Source organism: Colossoma macropomum, unplaced genomic scaffold (assembly GCF_904425465.1).
Source record: "Colossoma macropomum unplaced genomic scaffold, Colossoma_macropomum, whole genome shotgun sequence".
Taxonomy (NCBI): Eukaryota; Metazoa; Chordata; class Actinopteri; order Characiformes; family Serrasalmidae; genus Colossoma; species Colossoma macropomum.
Window position 1 is genome coordinate 2,868,055 of NW_023494789.1, and position 20,784 is coordinate 2,888,838.

Consider the following 20,784-nt stretch of genomic DNA (forward strand, 5'->3'; position numbering starts at 1 on the left):
CTGGGTCATGCTCTTTTTTATTTACTTAAATGCTCGGCATGAGCTCTACATAACCTACACCAGCAAGTCTTAGCCTTTTTCAGTAAACTCTTAAATGTAAAACCTCATCAAATTCAAGTACAGGGTGTCCCAAAAAAATTGACATCATTTCGTAGTCTAATAACAGCCAATTCTCCCTCAAATGATCTAAAATTTTAACAAAATGTGTAAAAACTAACCAAGTTTAATTTTTAATGTGTTTTTTCAGGTTGAAGAACGGCGTTCACTAGAAATAAAAAGGCATTTTGTGCGTTAGAATATGCTCGAACACAGTCAAACCAGAGTGTGCAGCGAGCATTTTCAAGAAAATTCAATAAAAATGCACCAACTGGAACTGCGCTGGAGACGGTTACACAAGATATGCTGCAGCGCGTTTGGCAGGAGCTGGACTACCGACCTGACGTGTGTCGCGTCACAGGCAGTGCGCATGTTGAACATTTGTGAATCTTCGTGAAATCGGTTATAAAATCTACATCCCTCTGAATTTCTCGAATTTTGATAAATCAATCTTGTGTTGTTCAACATGAAGCCTATTTAATTTCTTTTGCCAGGACATGTAGTTACTCAGACATTCACATCTCAAATTATGTCAATTTTTTTGGGACACCCTGTAAATTTAAACACTGGGATGAACTTAGTGTGCATACATAGTGTAAAGCTGTCATAACCTCTGCATTACCTCTCAGTCTGCCTGTTGATATGACATTGAGTGGATGTTTTAACCCCTTAAACTCAGGCTTATTACATACTAAGCCTCATTATCCAGTAACTACAGGGACTTCAATGCAAACTGGGCAAGTTATTCTTGTCTGAAATAAAACTTTGGGCCCACCGGTTGGCCCTGGCCATTTAAGGGGTTCATAAAAAATATATGCCATGGTCTTTAAGATTTGTAACCAGGTCTAAATGAAAGTGTAAGGAGTAAAAGTCAAGAGCACAATATTCAATTTCAATAATAGAAAGAAAGAAAAGAAGAAAGTGACCCTAGGGGGCAGTGAGCACACTTGCCCGGAGCGGTGGGCAGCCCTATCCGCAGAGCCCGGGGGGCAGTTGGGGGTTAGGTGTCTTGCTCAAGTGCACTTCAGTCATGTACTGTCGGCTCAGGGGATCTAACCAGCTGGCTAACCGGCTAGCCCACGACTGCCCCCTTCACTTCAGTACAGTACAATCCAAAATAATCTTTAAGGAACAAAGTACAATTATTTAGTATTCTCCACCCCTGGTCATAAGCTGAGTAACCTCTTTATGGTTCCTGTACACATCACTGCAAATAAAACGATGAAAGGCTCATGCTAGTAACAAAGAATGGACACAAAAACTGCACCAACCTTGTGCAGCATGTTAGAATGTAGTATTTGAACAAATGTGCATGCTTTCACATATTTAATAACAGACTTGTATCACATTATATCACGTCATCGTTTACTGAGATCCAGATTTCGGTTGAAGTCGTGCTCCTGAGATGACTTCATAACCTCCTGACTCTCTGGGCCCTCAGGATATGAAAGCGAATGTAATGAAGTAGCGTTGCGTCTTGGCAGACAGAGCAGGATGAAGATGTATGAAAGGGCAACGACTGATATCGAGGATTTGTAAAGTACATTAAGGATTGGAGGAGGCTCGGAGAGCTTTCGTTCATAAGAACAATATGAAAGATCTGATCTTGAGGATATGGTGGGAAAGAACCCACCAATAAAATGACTAAGGTGGTAATATTTTCTTTTCATAATGTATAAAACTGGAGGGTATACAAATGGTTTAATGAAGAAAGTGATATGCTATACGTACGCCCTTAATCGGCGTGGTTTACACACTGCTTATGACAAAAGGTGATTCCAGGTAATACCAGAATAGTGAAACTTACTTACGGTCTTACCAGCACAGCAGACGAAAGTGCACTGATGCTTCATTTATTGCGTGTTAGAACTGAACAACTGTAGACTTCAGATTTAACAGGAATGCCAGCAGCCAAGAAAAGCATACATGGCTTGTCTAACCATCTCATGAGAGACTCAACGTGCTTAACAGTTTTTCTCTGGATGAATTATATGGCGTTGTGAGTAGTATGTGGTTTACAAGTAAATCAATACAACTCTTGCCTTTACTTTACTCTGTAACTGTCTTCTTTCCAGTCAAATAGGTGGGTGATGTCATTTTAAACCCTTATAATAAAAGAAGCTGAACTCACAATTTTTTTCTACTGAAAATCGACCCATTTTTCCACAAATCTGGGCTATAAACTATAAACAGATGGCGTCTCTTCAGTGATCTGCTCTGTAAACATAATTTTTATAAAATAATACAAAAGCGTCTAAGATTTTTGGCTTTCAGCAGTGAATTGTAAGCATATAGCAATATGTGTGATCATAAAACACACGTTCTGTTAATTTGAGGGGAGCTTTTACAAAAAAATAAATAAATAAATAAAATAAAAATTTACATTTATTTCATGCAGTTACTGAATAATTTGCCTTATGATTTGGTCATGTGAATTCAGATGGAAAAACCAAAATATACCCTGGAGAATAAGAGTGTAACCTCAAACAAATTGAAAGTATGATTAGAATACAGGACAGTGAGAAACTGTTAGATTACAACATAATAAACTTCATTGATTTCTCTCCAATACTGTCAACAGAAAACAGTGCTATCACCAATAAGACGCATCAGTCAGTCACAGAATTTCTGTCAAGCACTGTAAACACAGCTGCTCCTTGTGACAGTTTTTCTCAGACGCAGAAAGCAGAAATGGCACGGTCAATTTCAGAATGGGGCAGCAATAAGATACATCAGTCGGTCAGTGATTTTTTGTCCAACAGTTTGCCCAGACACAACTCAATCCAATGGGTATGGAATAACCAGACAGTGACCGCAAAAAGCAGAAATGACACAGTCAATATCAGACGCTTTACCTCTTCTGGAGCGTGTGGTGTGGAAAAGAACAGGAAGAGCCTACACAGTCTCTGTTTTAGGTAGAATAGCACAGTCTGTCTGTGTTTAGTGTTGGCAGGTGAGTAGGGCATCACACAGGACAGGACGAAGGTCAGGATTGTTGGACGGGGCCTGAAGCCTCACCTGAGCTCCGCGGTGAGTCTCTCCATGGCGGCTTTGCGCTCTTCTGCTTTCTCCTGGGAGCGCCGAAGCTTGTCCCGCAGCGCCTGCAGGTGGTCCAGCGTGTCCACTAGCTCGCCCCGCACCGTTTTCATCTGGCTCTCCAGCAGCTGCGTGCGGTGCAAAGAGTTACGCCGGTCACGTTTACTGCGCTGGACCTTCTCCTCCAGTTCGGACACTAAGAGAGTTTGAGGAAAAAAACAGTCAGAGGGAAAACCTCACTGATGTGACTAACTGCATGACTGAAATGAAAGGAATGTGAGTCAGAAAAGGATTTTACTGCTATTTTCCTGCCTCTGTCTTCTTTTACAGAGTATACTTTTATTTATGAACACTGTCACATCAAAACCATGTATTTGGACATGCAGACTGCCCTTTACACAGTGTGATCATTTCAAGATGAATGGACTTGAATCTGCAGTGCATTAGAAATTATTTCGGTAACACTTTACTGCAGGGCGCTGTTCATTAGGCTACATAACACCTACATAAGCTTGTCATGACAACTGACATAACCCTACATAACTGTTCGTAAATGCTTTTTACAACAGGCATCATCTCTCATAAAGGCTACTTTAGCTGACTTTGATCAAAATTGGCCAACTTCATCTTCAAATGACCCGTATTGAAATAAAGATTTATAAACAGTTACGTAGGGTTACGTCAGTTATCACGACAAGCTCATGTAGGTGTCATGTAGCCTTATGAACAGCACCCTACAGTAAAGTGTTACCATTGTTTCAAAAATAATTTGGAAGCAAATGTTGTTACATTAACTTAGCAACAGCAATGTTATATATAGATTTAATAGAAAACCCTTTGTACTACTATTCAGAGAGAACTCCTGGTCCTGTGTACTGCCGTGCTGTGTGTTCTGCCTTACACTGACCAGAATCGCATTGTATGTACTTCCCTAATTGTTTGTCATTGTCCAGCACTTTAGTAATTGTCTACCATGTCCAACTTATGCTACAAGGCAAAAAAACGGTTTGTTTTGGTATAATAATAACAATCTCAAACTGAACGTATTAAATTAAATTAGCGTTAAACAAAAAGAAGAATAGCTGTGATACAGACCCATAGTGTCGCCGCAAGCTTTTTTGTCCACACCCATTTCGTTCTTCTTGTCCAGCATGCCTTTGGTCTCCTGCAGCATCTTCTCCATCTGAGCTAGCTGAGAGGCTTTAGCTCCGCTGGCCCTGCGGATCAGCAGCAGTTCCCTCTCCCTCTCACTTAACTCTCCACGGTACTTATTCATCTCCTCCTGCAGCTGCCTGCACAGCAAACACCGGCACAGAGGATTGTAATCGAAAATTTAAAAAAGTAATAGGAAAAAAACCCTATTATAGCTATAAACAAAGTTTGGATAGCTCCAAGCTGAACTGCACCCAAAGGCAAAGCAGTTACAATGCTATATTATTTATCCTACAAACATCACTGCATAGTACATCTAGTACGCTGCGGACCCCTTTTACACACCGTCCTCTACGAACATTTGGCACTGTGTATCAGCACTGTCTAATATTTCCTCTATCCTCTATGAAATGTACTCTCTCTTCGACTAAAAGGAGCAGGAATGTGCTTATATACCTCACTGCCGCAACATAATTAACCAGGAAACAGATAAACAAACCCTGAATAGAGTTGAACGATCATGGGATCTGCCTCAAATAAAGCCTCCAGCTAACTGGCCTTTTAAACTGCTACATTTATCAAGAGAAGAGAACACAAAGACCTGCACTCTGGGCTCATCCGATACGTATCAAAGCTTTCACTATTCTGTTTTTAAACATGCTGTGAAGTCAGCATGCACATGCACAAAGACCATTATGATCTATATTTACACATATGTGGAAGTGGGTACGAACGGTCAAATCAATATTTTAGATTCAATACATTTAAGAATGAAAATGGCCAAATGATCAAATTAAGCTGTAAGAAGCTGCTTTTGTAAACTCAGTAAAGGGTAAACAAAGGTACTATGTAAACAGTCACAACTGTGACTGTTCTTTAAGAGTATGAAAGAAAATGAATGCATTCACTTCAACATACTGGTTCAAACACATGTTCAAAACATTGTTTTCTGACACCAATATAGTATTGATATCTGTTTTAGATGTTTAGATCAATAAACAATTCCACAATTGGAAACTAGTACCATCCTAATTCCAAAAAAAATTGGAATGCTGTGTGAAATGTAAATAAATGGAAATAAAAACAGAATGCAATGATTTGCAAATTTCATAGACCCATATTTTACTTACAGTAGAACAGAGAACACATATCAGATGTTGAAAGTGAGACATTTTACCATTTCATGAAAAACATGAACTCATTTAGAACTTGATGGCAGCAACTCATCTCAGAAAAGTTGGGACAGGGGCAACAAAAGGCTGGAAAAGTAAGTGGTACTAATACAAAACAGCTGGAGGAGTAATTTGCAACTAACTCACATGACTGAGTATAAAAAGAGCATTTTAGAGAGGCAGAGTCTCTCAGAAGCAAAGATGGACAGAGGTTCACCAATCTGAGAAAAACTGCATCTAAAATTGTGGAACCATTTCAGAAAAATGTTTCTCAACATAAAGTTGAGAAGACTTTGGATATCCCACCATCTACAGTACATAATATCATCAAAAGATTCAGAGAATCTGGAGAAATCCTTGTATGCAAGGGACAAGGCCGATGGTTAATATTGGATACTCATGATCTTCGGGCCTTCAGGCAGCACTGCATTAAAAACAGGCATGATTCTGTACTGGAAATCACTGCATGGGTTCAGAAACACTTCCAGAAATCATTGTGAACACAGTTCACTGTGCAATCCACAAATGCAAGTTAAAGCTGTATCATGCAAAGAAGAAGAAACGCCGCTGTCTTCTCTGGGCCAAAGCTCATTTAAGATGGACTGAGGCAAAATGGGAAACTGCTCTGTGGTCCAATGAATCAAAATATGAAATTCTTTTTGGAAACCACAAACACTGTGTCCTGTGGACTCAAGAGGAGATGGACCATCCACCTTGTTATCAGCGCCCAGTTCAAAAGCCTCAGCTCTGATGGTCTGGGGTTGCATTAGTGCCTATGGCGTGGGCAGCTTACACTTCTGTTAAGGCTCTATCAATGCTGAACAGTATATAAAGGTTTTAGAACATCATATGCTCCCATCCAGACAGCGTCTCTTTCAGGGAAGGCCTTCATATTTCAGCAAGACGATGCTAAACCACACACTGCATCGATCACAACAGCATGGCTTCGCAGAAGAAGAGCCCGGGTGCTGAACTGACCTTCCTGCAGTCCAGACCTTTCACCAATAGAAAACATGTGGCGCATCATAAAATGAAAAATCTGGCAAAGAAGACCCAGAACTGCTGAGCAGCTAGAATCCTCCATCAGACAAGAATGGGACAACATTCCTCTCCCAAAACTCCAGCAGTTGGTCTCCTCACTTCCCAGATGTTTAAAGACTGTTGTTAAAAGAAGATGGGTTGCTACACAATGGCAGACACGGCCCTGTCCCGACTTTTTTGAGATGCGTTGCTGCCATCAGGTTCTTCTTATTTACATTTTTCACAATGTGTCCCAACATTTTTTAAATTGGGGTTGTAATATTAAAAATAAAAACTAATAAAATTAATACATTTATAATAAAATTTAAATTCTAAAACTCATCAGAACAAAATGTGAGCAAAAAAGTTGATCTGTTTTCATTTAATCTGCACTAAAAGCAATTCACTGAATTTACATGCTTGAAATGTGCGCATCATTACAATATAAGTTATTACAATAACTGCCTTTCAGTTTGTACTATCAAATATAATAAAGTTGCGTGCAAATGTTTGGTTGCCTCTGGTTAAATATGTATTGTTGATTTTCAACAGTGAAGATTAGTTAACACATCTTCTGTAGAGAGCACACTTCTGCACACTTTAATACACAATTACTGTTTATTACTGTCAATTTAACATAATGAAAAATGTCAATAAATATGTAACATTATGTAAAATAAAATAAAAATAGAAAATAAAAAATAAAGCATAAAATGTAGCACATTTAATATGTTAAACTCAGCAAATAAATAGAAATTGTGTAGTAAAACTGGCAGAAAATGCCGTATTTAAGTGTGTTCCCTGTCGAGGAAAACATGACCCCAAATCAGAAGCTCTGCCTGCGGGGGGGCCACCGTGTAATTATTCATTATCCAGAACAGAATCTGTGTGAGTGCTCTGTTAAAACGCTCTCATTCGGCAGCTTGACCTCACAAAGATCAGCAACTCCAATGCCTGATTAACCCACAGCCATCACTGGGCACACCCTTCTCCCACAAACTGTCCCAATCTGCCTCTGGTCATTAGGAGCCATGCATACCATAGATATACCTACCTAGATGCCGCGTTTGGTCCAGCCAGGCACGTCAGCAGCGCCGCCATTTTAGGGCAGTCAACATTGCTGCTGGACTGCATTCAGTACCATTACAGAGCGGCAGTTTAAGAAAGATACTGTCCAAAATTCACTGTTTCAAGAATATTAACTCAGAAAGTGGGATATGATTATATAACGGAGGGAACGCAGCGATCCACACTCATGTCTGTGTGATGTGTATTGTTTGTGTGATGTTTGTGTAGATATGGTCGTGTGGTTGGTGAAGCACAGAGAACCTGCTGATGTGATTGTTTTTCCTCTGGTTTTATATTAAGCTTATTTCATTTAATAATCTATTCAGGGGATCTTTTAGCTTTATGTAGTAGTTATTTATTTAAAACGAAGGTTAAAGCTTTGTAGTGGTAAGTTATAGCATTCCTTGATCCGTGTAGATATTCATAATAGATAAGCACCTTCTTACACGAACCTGAAGTCAGCTTTTTATTTGCCAGCTTCTTGTTCGATTTTTCCCATTCCATCTTAAATGGTGCAGCTTCAGGCACCAGAAAGTAACTGCTGCACCTTTTAAGGTGGAATGGGAGAACTTGAAAAGGAAGCTGGCGAATAGGAAGCCAACTTCAGCTTGGTCCTTCTTACTGTGTTTTGAGTAAGAATATTTTTTATGTGTATAAAGATTAGAAGTGATTCACACATTGATGGATTTGCTGATGTGTCTGATTGTGTTTCTCGTGCTAAACTCGGTTTTTAACGTCAGGTGCAGACTGAATACTTTCCTGCTGGTCCGGACGGCTAATTATCACGATCAGTTATTAAAGTAATAAAAGCTACCGAGAGCAGATCCGTGCAGCCTGGATTAATCTGTGTCTGAGGATTATAACTAAACACATTTGGTGAAAATCGGTTGAGTAATAATGAAGTTGTGGCTGATTTAATCCTGAGACTCTTCGTCTCTCTATACAAGTGAATTTGTTCACAAGTGGATCTTGACCTCTCCAACATGGTGGACGCACAGACGTATCGCCTCAGATAGAGAACAACAGACAACACGGCATCTAGGTATGTATATCTTTGATGTATACACACACACGCTGGCACACATGCACATGCCAGGGTAAAAGATCATATTCTGATATTGTAAATATTTCATGTGCCTTGGAATATATTAAAACTATACTGATGAACCATTAATGTGACTCGATTAAAGACTGGGTTGCATCATTCAGACTGAAATTATTTACATTCCTTGGATGACACAAACGCCTCGACTCACCAAAACACCCACAGAAACACGGATCTGGGACGTGTGAGAACTGGTCTCTGTTCTCATATCACACAATAACATAATACTAGTTTGCCATAACCTGCCTTAAGCACTATTCAAGTGTGGCTTGTTTTACATGAGGAGGTAGGAAGATGTAATTTTACCCTGTAATGTTTAGGACCAATTTGCACAGGATAAGAAATCTGGGTATTAATTACAGTGATGGGAGGGGCTACTTGATTTTACGCACTGCTGTTACATTAAAAAATTCCATGCGCAATTCATTTTAACATATTTCCCAGCATTTAATCCAGTTATAATTTCAGTTACCCTAACCTTCCATCTAGTTGTCTTGCAATGGAATGTGTAATCAGCTCTGTCAACAGCTTGGAAATGTAGAGACAACAGCAAATATTGATGAATACAATCAAACTTTAATCATGCAAAGGGTTTTTAAGTGTTCATGGTTCATTATAGAACCATTTGCTTTGCTAAAGAACCGTTGAAGAGCCACCTTTTAAAAAATGTATAGGGGGGCAGTATTGGCTTTATTTCTTGCCAAAGAGAATATACTTTAAATGTTTTAAATGAGTGCCTCCATACTTGAGATGAAAGCACAAACTCCCTTCCCATAAAATGTGATGGGATATTTCACTGTTGTCAGAGAAAACCTTGCATCTCCAAAATGCTAACTTTACATGAAAAGGAAAAAACCTACTTTACTTTTAATGTAAGTCAATGGAACCAGACTTTTTTCCAAGTCATTTTTGGCCGTTTCCTTTGGTCCATTCATCATGAAATTTACACACAATGTAAGGAGCAACAGGCATTTTCAAATTATGTCAAAAACTGAAAAACGACAAAAAATGGAGATACGAGGTTTTCTTCTGTCAGCAGCGATTTACAGACATGGCAATTTGCACACAATTAGTATAACCTGGGTTTATGTACACAGTTTTATAGACAATGAAAGACCCTGAAATCTTTAAACAAGGGAGTGTGCAATCCACAAAAATGACTTCACTGAAAAACATTACTTCCCCACTTTCCAAAACTCTACATCTTTCAGTACAAGTGAATTTGTTCACAAGTAGATCTTGACCTCTCCAACATGGTGGACGCACAGATATATCGCCTCAGATAGAGAACAACAGACAATGCGGCATCTAGGTATGTATATCTTTGATGTATACACACACGCTGGCACACATGCACATGCCAGGGTAAAAGATCATATTCTGATATTGTAAATATTTCATGTGCCTTGGAATATATTAAAACTATACTGATGAACCTTTAATGTGACTCGATTAAAGACTGGGTTGCATCATTCAGACTGAAATTATTGACATTCCTTGGATGACACAAACGCCTCGACTCACCAAAACACCCACAGAAACACGGATCTGGGACGTGTGAGAACTGGTCTCTGTTCTCATATCACACAATAAAACATTCTGTGATTTGTCTGATGGCTTATGTACATATTGCAAACCTTGGTGGCAACAGTTAATAAAGTATATAAAGTACATTTATAAAGTAAATGACTTCACTGAAAAACATTACCCTACTTCCCCACTTTCTGAATAGTACTTCAGTTCTAGGACTCTTAGAACAAGGCCTGGTTGGTGGGTTCTTAATGAATTTCTATTAATACCATATTTTCCATGTTAGTAACACAACATTTGTAAAGATATATAAAAGGGAACAGTGTTTGCATTTCCCCTTGACTTGCTTTAGAAACAGTTTGGACCATGCAAGTACAGTACAGTACAGAACAGTGTAGTGTTTTGTATTATATTTGATTAAATTATGCTTCTATAGAACATTCTGTCAGATTTGTCTGGATTACAGACGAAAACCAATGCAAACCAATGTGCTCTTAAAATACATTTTCAAAGTCAAAATTCATTATTTGTTTGCAAATCTTTAAAAATATATAAAAACTGAAAAATGCTGCTTGCATAAGTATTCAACCCCTTCGGACTAGTACTTACTAGAACCACCTTTTGCTGCAGTAACAGCTTTTGGTCTGTTGGAGTAAGTTTCTACCAGCAGGATGATGCTTGTGGAATGCACTTTTCAAATAGTGCCAGAGACCCTTGATTGAATTGAGATCTGAACTTTGGCCTTGTGCTTGGGACTACTGTCCTGCTGAAAGGTGAAGTTTCTCCACATCCATCCACTGTTCAATTTTGAAAAAGTATCCCCACAAGCTGATGCTGCTGCCCTGCTTCACTGTTGGGATGATGTTTGTCGAGGAATGGCCAGTGTTAGGTTTGTGGAACACAAAACGTTTTGAATTTTGGCCAAAAAGCTCAATCCTGCCACTCTCCCATACAGGCCAGAACGCAGAGCTCTTGATATTGTTGACCAGCGCACTCCAGTCTCAGCCACCGCGGTCTGTGGCTCCCTCAAATTGATTATGGGCCTCTCTGTGACTTCCCTCACAAGGGACAGCCTCGTCTAGGCAATGCCTGGGTGGTATGATGCAGCTCACTGGCGTATCCAAACACTTGGATATTATTTTGTTATCTTCTATCTTATTATGCATGTTCATAACTTCTCTTAATTTCTCTTAATTTTGTTAGAAAGCTAATGGTTTTCATTTCCACAGCTTTCCTTCAGACTGGTCTGGCCAATGGTACACGAATTAAGAGGGCCTTTTATCCAGAACAGGTGAACTACGTCCTTATTAGGGCAATATCTTTCATCTGTGTAAACTCGGAGCTTTCACAGCACAGGGGTTGAATATTTATGCAAACAGCATTTTTCAGTATATTTTTTGTCACAGAATATTTTCATACATAAAACCAATATCACTTTAAATTCATTCGTTTTGGGGATTTTTTGGAACAAACTATGACAGCACAAAATATCAAAGTGTCATTTATAATTGAGATGAATGTGTTGACTTAAAAGGGGGGTTGAATATTGAATATACAGGCACTGTATGCATGTGAGCTGGCTGTGTGTGTGTGGACTGATAGTGTTGCATAGAATTTATTGGATTCAAATCAGTCCATTATTCCTGCATGCATAAAATAACATATTAAACCAACACAATCATGTGTGCTGATACAGTCTGATTAAATTATCTGGAAATTCTGTACACATTTAAATAATGTAAATTAATACATTACTTTTTTTATTGTATGTCTCACGTGATAGAGCTGGAGAGCATTGCACAGAGCATCTGCACCTCTTCTTTGGCCTCAAGCTCTCTCTGCTCTCTGCTGGAAGCCAATACCCTTTCTTTCCCCAGCTGTTTCTCCAACTGGGTCACCTGACCAGACAGAAACCTGACTTATATGTAACTGAGCATAAAATCACATGCACTACAAAATGTTTGTTCAAAAACAGCTGTCAGCAGAAGGGCTTAGGAGGAAAACTATTGCCTCTAACAAAAAATACCCTCCTTTATCACATATAGGTCTACAGTAGAGGCTCTTTAACTTGCTTAACCCTCTGATTTCACAAAGGATGCTTCAACAAAGTTGAACAATGAAGCCAGTCATAAAGTCAGAAGACAGATTCCTTGAATCTCAAGAAGTAGGTTATTTTAGAGCTTAGACTTCGGGGTGGGTTACAGTGAAATGCTTTGCGGGTCGTTGTACATTTATCTGTAAATCTAAAGACAATTTATAGAGGATACATTTCAGACGTTCATGATGTTTTGATTGTGGCCATGTTCTGACTAACAAAAGTGTTTAGTCATGAAGTATACATGTTGGGCCCTCATGCTATTTCTGTTGTGAAAAAGGCTGTTTCCCATGAATAAGCAGGCCCAAACCTGTTTGGAAAGCAGCTTGTGGCTCTCCTCCAGGTCGCTGATGCAGGTGGCGCTCTCCTACAGCAGGGTCTGCTGACCCTGCAGACTGTACTGCAGATGAATGTTCTGCTCACTGGAGCTCTGAGAGGCCAGAATGCAGCTTTTCACCTCCACCTCTGCCTACAGTGGTGTGAAAAAGTGTTGCCCCCTTCCTGATTTCTTAATCTTTGGCATGTTTGTCACACTTAAATGTTTCAGATCACCAAACAATCACCCCATCACCCCCGTTAAAACATAAATTAACTGTGGTTTATCACATCTTTGGAAAGCTGAGTTCAATTTCCCTAGCCACACCCAGGCCTGATTACTGCCACACCTGTTCTCAATCAAGAAATCACTTAAATAGAGACCTGCCTGACAAAGTGAAGTAGCATTTCACCAGTCTGGAAAAGTTTATAAAGCCATTTCTAAAGCTTTGGGACTCGAGTGAACCACAGTGAGAGCCGTTATCCCCAACTGGCGAAAACATGGAACAGTGGTGAACCTTCCCAGGAGTGGCTGGCCGACCAAAATTATCCCAAGAGCGTAGCGACGACTCATCCAAGAGGTCACAAAAGACCCCACAACAACATCCAAAGAACTGCAGGCCTCACTTGCCTCAGTTAACGTCAGTGTTCATGACTCCACCATAAGAAAGAGACTGGGCAAAATGGCCTGCATGGCAGAGTTCCAAGACGAAAACCACTGCTGAGCAAAAAGAACATAAAGGCTCGTCTCAGTTTTGCCAGAAAACATCTTGATGATCCCCAAGACTTTTGGGGGAATACTCTGTGGACTGATGAGACAAAAGTTGAACATTTTGGAAGATGTATGTCCCGTTACATCTGGCATAGAAGTAACACAGCATTTCAGAAAAGGAACATCATACCAAGAGTAAAATATGGTGGTGGTAGTGTGATGGTCTGGGGCTGTTTTGCTGCTTCAGGACCTGGAAGACTTGATCTGGTAAATGGAACCATGAATTCTGCTGTCTACCAAAAAATGCTGAAGGAGAATGTCCGGCCATCTGTTCGTGACCTCAAGCTGAAGCGCACTTGGGTTCTGCAGCAGGACAATGATCCAAAACACACCAGCAAGGCCTAGTCAAAGTCCTGACCTGAATCTGATTGAGATGCTGTGGCACGACCTTAAAAAGGCAGTTCATGCTCAGAAAACCTCCAATGTGGCTCAATCACAACAGTTCTGCAAAGATGAGTGGCCAAAATTCCTCCACAGCGCTGTAAAAGACTCATTGCCAGTTATCGCCAACGCTTGATTGCAGTTGTTGCTGCTAAGGGTGGCCCAACCAGTTATTAGGTTAAGGGGGCAATCATTTTTTCACACAGGGCCCTGTAGGTTTGGATTTCTTTTTCCCTTAATAATAAAGATCTTCATTTATAAACTGCATTTGTGTTTACTTGTGTTATTTTTGTCTAATATTTAAATTTGTTTGGTGATCTGAAACATTTAATTGTGACAAACATGCAAAAGAATAAGAAATCAGGAAGGGGGCAAACACTTTTTCACACCACTGTATATCGCTGTTGTTGGAAAAAACCTCATATCTCCAAAATGACAACTTTACAGGAGAAGGAAAAACCCACTTTACTTTTAATGTAAGTCAATGGAACCAGACTTTTTTCCAAGTCATTTTGGGCCGTTTCTTTTCGTCCATTCATCATGAAATTTACACACAATATAAAGAGCAACAGGCATTTTTAAATTATGTCAAAAACTGAAAAACGACAAAAAATGGAGATACGAGGCCTTCCGACCACAGCGATGTACACCAAACTGGTTCAAAGTAAAACACATAAAACACTAAAAACACATTTCAGCTACTTTAGACTAAAATCATTTTGCTTTGAGTGGCCTTTGCCTTATTTATTTTATTCAAATAATTTTTTTAAACTTCAATTTTCTCATCACCAAAACTGTTTTGCTAGTGACAGTTTTAGCTAATTTTGAGCACAATTCTAAAATGCTAGTCAGTACACGACAAAAACACAGCAAACACAACAGTTGTACACAAATGAAATCATAGCATTTAATTGAAACACATACATTATGAAAAGTAGTTAGAAGAACCCAGTTTTGGCACCGTATTTCTCCTTGATGTCTCTTGTCATTGCATGGATTTGTTACATTCCATCTCTAGCACTCCTGATTGATTTAATGACGTATTGCTTAGCCAAACCAGGTAGTGAATCATACTGCGTTTAACACTGGGCTGACACTACGAGCGTCCAAACACACTGACACAGTGTTTTTCTGAGCAAATAAATTAGCTCAGATAAATAGTTTTTAAATATAGTTTTCTCAGGTTTCTGATCTTTTACACAGTTCTGTATATGTAACTATGTACCTTTAATAAGAATTTTCTAACTCTAAGCCCCACACCAACTTCAACCACAGGAAACAAAAATAAATGCTTTTATTCTTTCGGTTTTAAAACATGAAAAACAAAGTCTGGACTAATCTGGCACTGCATTTACTGTTTTTCTCAGGTTCCTGTTCTGAAACATGTACAAAAAGACACACACAAAGATCTTAAATCAGATCCTAAAAAAGTTATCTAAGACTTCGAAGCGCCCAAACCAAACCGCTTGTGGACAAGAACACAATGAGACGATTCTTTGATCATCACATGACTCAGCCAGAGTGTTTTAGGCTTTCTTACATAAGCACAATAAATACGGCTAAACTGTCCAAAATTGGAGTCCATGAGGGAACACAATGATGGACTGTCTCTCACTGGGTGGGAAAGATGGAGATATTCAGAAAATGTTTTCATCCAAGCGCTGCAAAAGGTTGCAACATGCAAATGAGCCCTCTAAACAAAATCAGTGTTTTTGTTGTGTGCTGTGAGTATCTTGACCAATCACAGCTCCAGCTGCGCGTTTCTAAGGACGTTTGGGTGAATCGAGGTGTTCATGCGATCCAACAAAATACATTTTTTGGATAATGCAGGCTAAACATGTCACAGTGTGTGTACTGTGTGTCTTTATACTGCAAGGCAAATCACATTATAACACAATATAAATTTAACAGTAGAACCTTTTTACATCATACAGCTCTAATTCATGCTCTTGAGAGGTGAATGTGCATAGGCCTTCACCGTATTACGTGTTGTCATATGATACGTTGGAGGTGAATAACAGTGAGAGTTAGCAATGATTAACATGGGGGAGGATTGTTGGAGGCAGGAGGGAAAAATAAAAATTTTAAAAGGATCAAAATCCAAAGGAGGCTATTTTAGTTGTTCAGTTTGTTTTCACTATAAATCCTTCAAAACTAATAAACAGATAATAATCAGCCCCATCGGGATCTCATGGCCATTTTTGTGATTGTTTCAGGCTAAAATGCTTGTTTTTGCAGCATTTTTCTCATTATTTATGGGAACATTAGCACTTTGTGTGATCTATAGGGGAAAAGTGCACAATAAAACTGTAGAAATGTGTGATGATTATGAGCCAGATATATTTATTCAACCTGTTTTGAATGTAGCCGAGTTCATTCCTGATTAAAAACAGCCAAGAAATAAACTGTAAACTATCTCTGAGAAACAAGAACATGAAGACATACAGACTAGAGATTTAAAAAGACTTTAACGCTGTTCCACAAAAGGAGTTTTCAGTATTTTATATTGAAATGACAGAGTTAAACTACTTGTACTCAAAATAAGCACCATATTTCTACAGTCAAATATTCGGTAAAGATGAGAAAAAGAAGTAAAATAAAGTGCTCTTAAACGTATTTTAGTAGAGCATCCAGTAGCACTGTGTGAACCAGACTATATAATAATAAGCAATTTACACTGTAAAAATAAGGATTTTCTAACAACACATGCAGTTCGCATGTCAGCGTGTTGCACAAAGGATGTACGCTTACAATAAATGTGAACGCACATACAGCATTTACACATTTACAGTGGAAATGATGCTGTGATGGGACAAAATTGTGACCCCTTGCAAATACAGCAAGGGTTGAATTTGCATGAATGTGACCACAAATTCCTGAAAAAAACTGAATAACAAAAAACTAAGAGAGCGGCAAACTGAGAACTGCTGTACCAGCTGGACTTCATCCTCCAACAGTTTAGCCCTCAAGGTGTGATCCCTCTGTGACGTCTCCAGAGTCTGCTGGTAGTCTCTCTCCTTTTTATCCAGAGCTCTTGTGAAGCTCTGGATGCTTTCGCTGCTCTCCTGAGCTGCAGACAGAGAGACAATCAATTCAAACGCTTGTGAGGTTGATTGGGCCAAACTTACTGAAGCTTTGAGAGAAAGTAAACATTACCAGTAGGTTATTCTCCAGAGCTTGATTTTTCTCCATCTCATTCAGCTTTGCATGTTTCTTCTTCATCTGCAATAAACAGCAATGTCCAGCAGGGGGAAACATAACACTAATGACCACTAGAGAAAGAGCACCAAGCTGAAAGCCATATTCTGGTGGAGCTGACAGAACCATTCAGGGTAGAATCCACATTCCGGGTAGAATCCACTATCAAAGCAAACATTTGATTCCCTGTGTATTTTTCAAAATTACTACATTTATTCTACTCAAAAATATTAGCTGGGAAAGAAATCTACTTATTACTCATATAGTAATAATTACATACTAATTCCTGTTTTCTGTTTAATTTCAGTGCATTATGCTGATAACAGCATCTTTAGTTTGGATCAGGGCTGTCAAACTCAACCAGGGTCATAAAAGGGTCATATTAGAAAACCGCAACAAATCTTTGGGCCAGAAAAACGAAAGGGTTTTATTTCATTTTAATTAATGTTGTGCTGTAACCCGAACTGGCCACTGTTAATTCAAAATGTGCAAAAACTTCAACAGTAAAATACAGACCTGGAAATACTACACGGACATTTGAAATATTCAAATCTTAAATGCACCCAGGAGCCTTTTAAACCTACCTATCTGCTTGAACTAAACACCCGGCATCTTTTCTTTGCTGCAGGTTCATTAAGACTCGGGCTCAGTTTCTGAGCTGACGTCAGGTGTTTATTTTGGTTGAACTGCAGCTGAAATGCATTTGTTGAAATGACTGGTGTGGAACTGTGTGTAATTGTGTAAGATCGTGGTGTTATCGCTGTAGTGCGGAGCTTTGTGAAACAGGCTAATATTAATAGAGAATTAAAATACTTTTGTGGGTCAGATAGGACTGTGTCGTGGGCCTGATCTGGCCCGTGGGCCTTGTGTTTGACACATGGGGTTTAGACCAAAAAGGCACCAAATATAGTAACAGTACTTTAACAGTAGGCAAATCGTTTGCTCCCCTTTCCCCTCGTTATTGAGAGCATTATGGACATTCTAGCTCTCTCTGAAGGCAAAGACTCTGCAGAGCTTATAACAAAACAATCTCTGCAGTCTTTGGAAGAAAATCTGGATCCGTTTATGCGGGAGCTCTCAAGATCATCTGACACACATCACGATTCTCTTAGTGACCTAGTTATTCCTGGTAAAGTGTTGGATCATGGAGTTTGTCAGCAACATGTGAAGGAAGAAACAAGATGTGGAGCTGCTCAGGAATCACAGTCAAAAACTGTAGGTTGCTCTGTGAGGATGACTGGAAGGAGACGATTCCAGCGATTCTGAAGCTGTATTTCTTGCTGTGGGATCAGCCAAGCGCAGTCTGTATCCTCTCAAAGCAGTGACAGCTTACCTGTCAAACTGCCCAATCATGTCATCATTGAGACTGACTCGGATGAGTTCACCGTCGCCCCATCTCGTCTGCTCTCATATGTCCTGGAGTCTGATAGTAATACAACACAGGTAAAACGGATGGACTCCATAAGTGACCCCTCAGAGGACTTAACCCTTAGGACCCGGCAAAACGGTAGGTCACTTCATAACTTCAGAACGGTTTAAGATACAAACATGATCCACATATCAGCAGGCCTGCCCCTAACTAGCAAGTATGACATCATCAAGCTGTGACATCAGCATCAGTGAGTAATTCGGCTTGTAAAATCACCTAAAATCCTGATATTATTGCTCTGCTGTTTGGCCTTCATATTCCAACAAAAGGTTAAAACAGCAACATGATTCATACATCAGATCACTCATCAGACTCTGCCTCACCATCCAGAGTGATATCACCCACCTGTGACCGTCCATCAGCCAGCAATCCAGCTCCAAAATCACCCAAACCCACTCACTACTGTTATATTACATCTCTGCTTTTAGCGTTCTTATTATAAACAAAGGGCTTTCAGTTTACATTGATTTTGAGTATTAAAAATATCTGATATTAAATATGCAACTCAATTTGTAATTAAAAATAAAGGCTTTCTTGCTGTGTATCAGAGTTTTAGCACTGAGCCTGAATCCAAGAGGAAAGAAAATCAATAAAAAAACATGTCTGCCTTATGCTAATTTTTATTTTTACTCATAATAAAAAATAGAATCACCATCAAAATGATTGCACTTTCAGCTCACAGACACTCCAAACTAACAATTTCTGAAAAGATAACTACAACTGCACTTGTTTTCAAGATCTGTATAATTAAAAAAATACAAAATTTAGCAGGCGCTAGGTAAATTTTTGATCAGAAATGACCCAAATTCATAAAGATATAATAATTCTTTTAGCATTTACATGTCAAACAATGGCATATCTGAGCAGCCCAGGGTCTCCTGAAAATAACAACATATGGCATGTGTGACTGTCACATGTAAATACTTTATAATTGCTACTGCAATTGACCCTAAAAATACCAAAAAAATCCCCAAAATTTTAGGTTTCTAAGGGTTAAGGAAGGAAAAGTCGATTCCAACAGGTAATTATTTTAGTATTCATCTCTCAAACCTCAGTTTAAGACACAACAGCAGCTAGAAACACTAATTTGACCAATATAGCATCACACAGCACTTCTGTTTTACATTCTGTATAGTGAAGTTACAGGTTTAGTTGAGACGGCCCAATAATGAGGTATTAAATGATCAAACCGAATTCGATCGTATTAAATGTATTTTCAGTGTTTAACATGATAGATTTCTACTGCATAAAACTCTGTTCCATTTTTTTAAAACCTATATCCTTTGAACATCAGTTTACACGCTAATTTGATGCATAATTGTCTTCTTTCTTTTCTCGTAGCTCGTTAGGGGAAGTCCTTCTTCTCCAGGGTTGCTGCAGCTTTTACTAAGACCTTTCGTAAACGAGGAAAAGTGTCAGCTTGAACCAGCTGTTGACTGAACGTGGACACCTGCTCATTCAAATAAATAGAATAAAATAAAATAAAAGCATAGAAGGCAGTTTTATAGCATATAGTCAGAATATTATTATTATTATTAATATTATATATTATGTTAACTGTACAAAATCACAGTCTGACAGTAAACATGTAAAAGTCTGAACAGGGTGGCACTTAATTTTCACGGTTGGAAACATCACAGTCTTGGAGAAGTGCATCAAATATGCATGTTCAAAATTCAGTATTTATAGCAGTGAGCAGCTGCTTTTAGCAGAACTGTCTAAATTCAGGACATTGGAGAGGCAGATGTGCTAAATTGTGTTTCACTTCCATTGTTCTGGAAGCAACAGACTTGCTTCCAGAATTTTGGTGAAATCAAAGACTGTCAAAAATTCAGGGTTCCAGGATGAGTTATTGTGTAATGATCTGGTTTGACTTCATGTGAAATTCCTCAACAGCTGCAGTTCAACAATTATAAGACAGTAACGTCTGTTCCTCCATTAAGAACAACCCCCAATTTAGATTTTTATAGAATCTGAGTGTTTCTCTAAATAATATTTTTTGTAAATGAGATGTGAGTGTGAAGAACCTTTTAAAGAACCTCCACATAATGTAAAGGTTCTAGAAAGAACAATTAAATTGATATACAACCCATGCATGCATTGCTTCTTTAAACTTTATAAAGGCTCTCTACATTATCATATCTTAAAGGTTCTTTAGAGAACATATATGCACACACTGATGCACTCACAAATAGCACCATAAGATGGGGTTCTATCTGTGACTGTGGCCTCAACAAGGGCGACACGTTTAATGCAGCCTGTGGTGCAGAACCCATTCAGGCCACCAGAGGGCTCACCAACACACATAAGATGCTCTTCGGGTTCTCTCTCCGATAGTAGATCAGTACAGCCTGAACAGACACTTCAAGAAGCTCATCACAGTTCAGGATGATCTGTACAACGACTGGTCACTTC

At 39.0% G+C, this 20,784-nt stretch overlaps 1 protein-coding gene across 1 annotated transcript; it reads right to left on the reverse strand.

Moving 5' to 3' along the window:
• Positions 1–2,510: 2,510 nt before the first annotated feature.
• Positions 2,511–4,703, reverse strand: si:ch73-389b16.1 (coiled-coil domain-containing protein 18). The gene is made up of 2 exons (XM_036569479.1): positions 4,228–4,703; positions 2,511–3,328 (listed from the first exon to the last, which is right to left on the reverse strand). The coding sequence occupies exons 1-2, from the start codon at positions 4,406–4,408 to the stop codon at positions 3,111–3,113; spliced, it is 399 nt and encodes a 132-aa protein (XP_036425372.1). The 5' UTR covers positions 4,409–4,703; the 3' UTR covers positions 2,511–3,110.
• Positions 4,704–20,784: the final 16,081 nt, after the last annotated feature.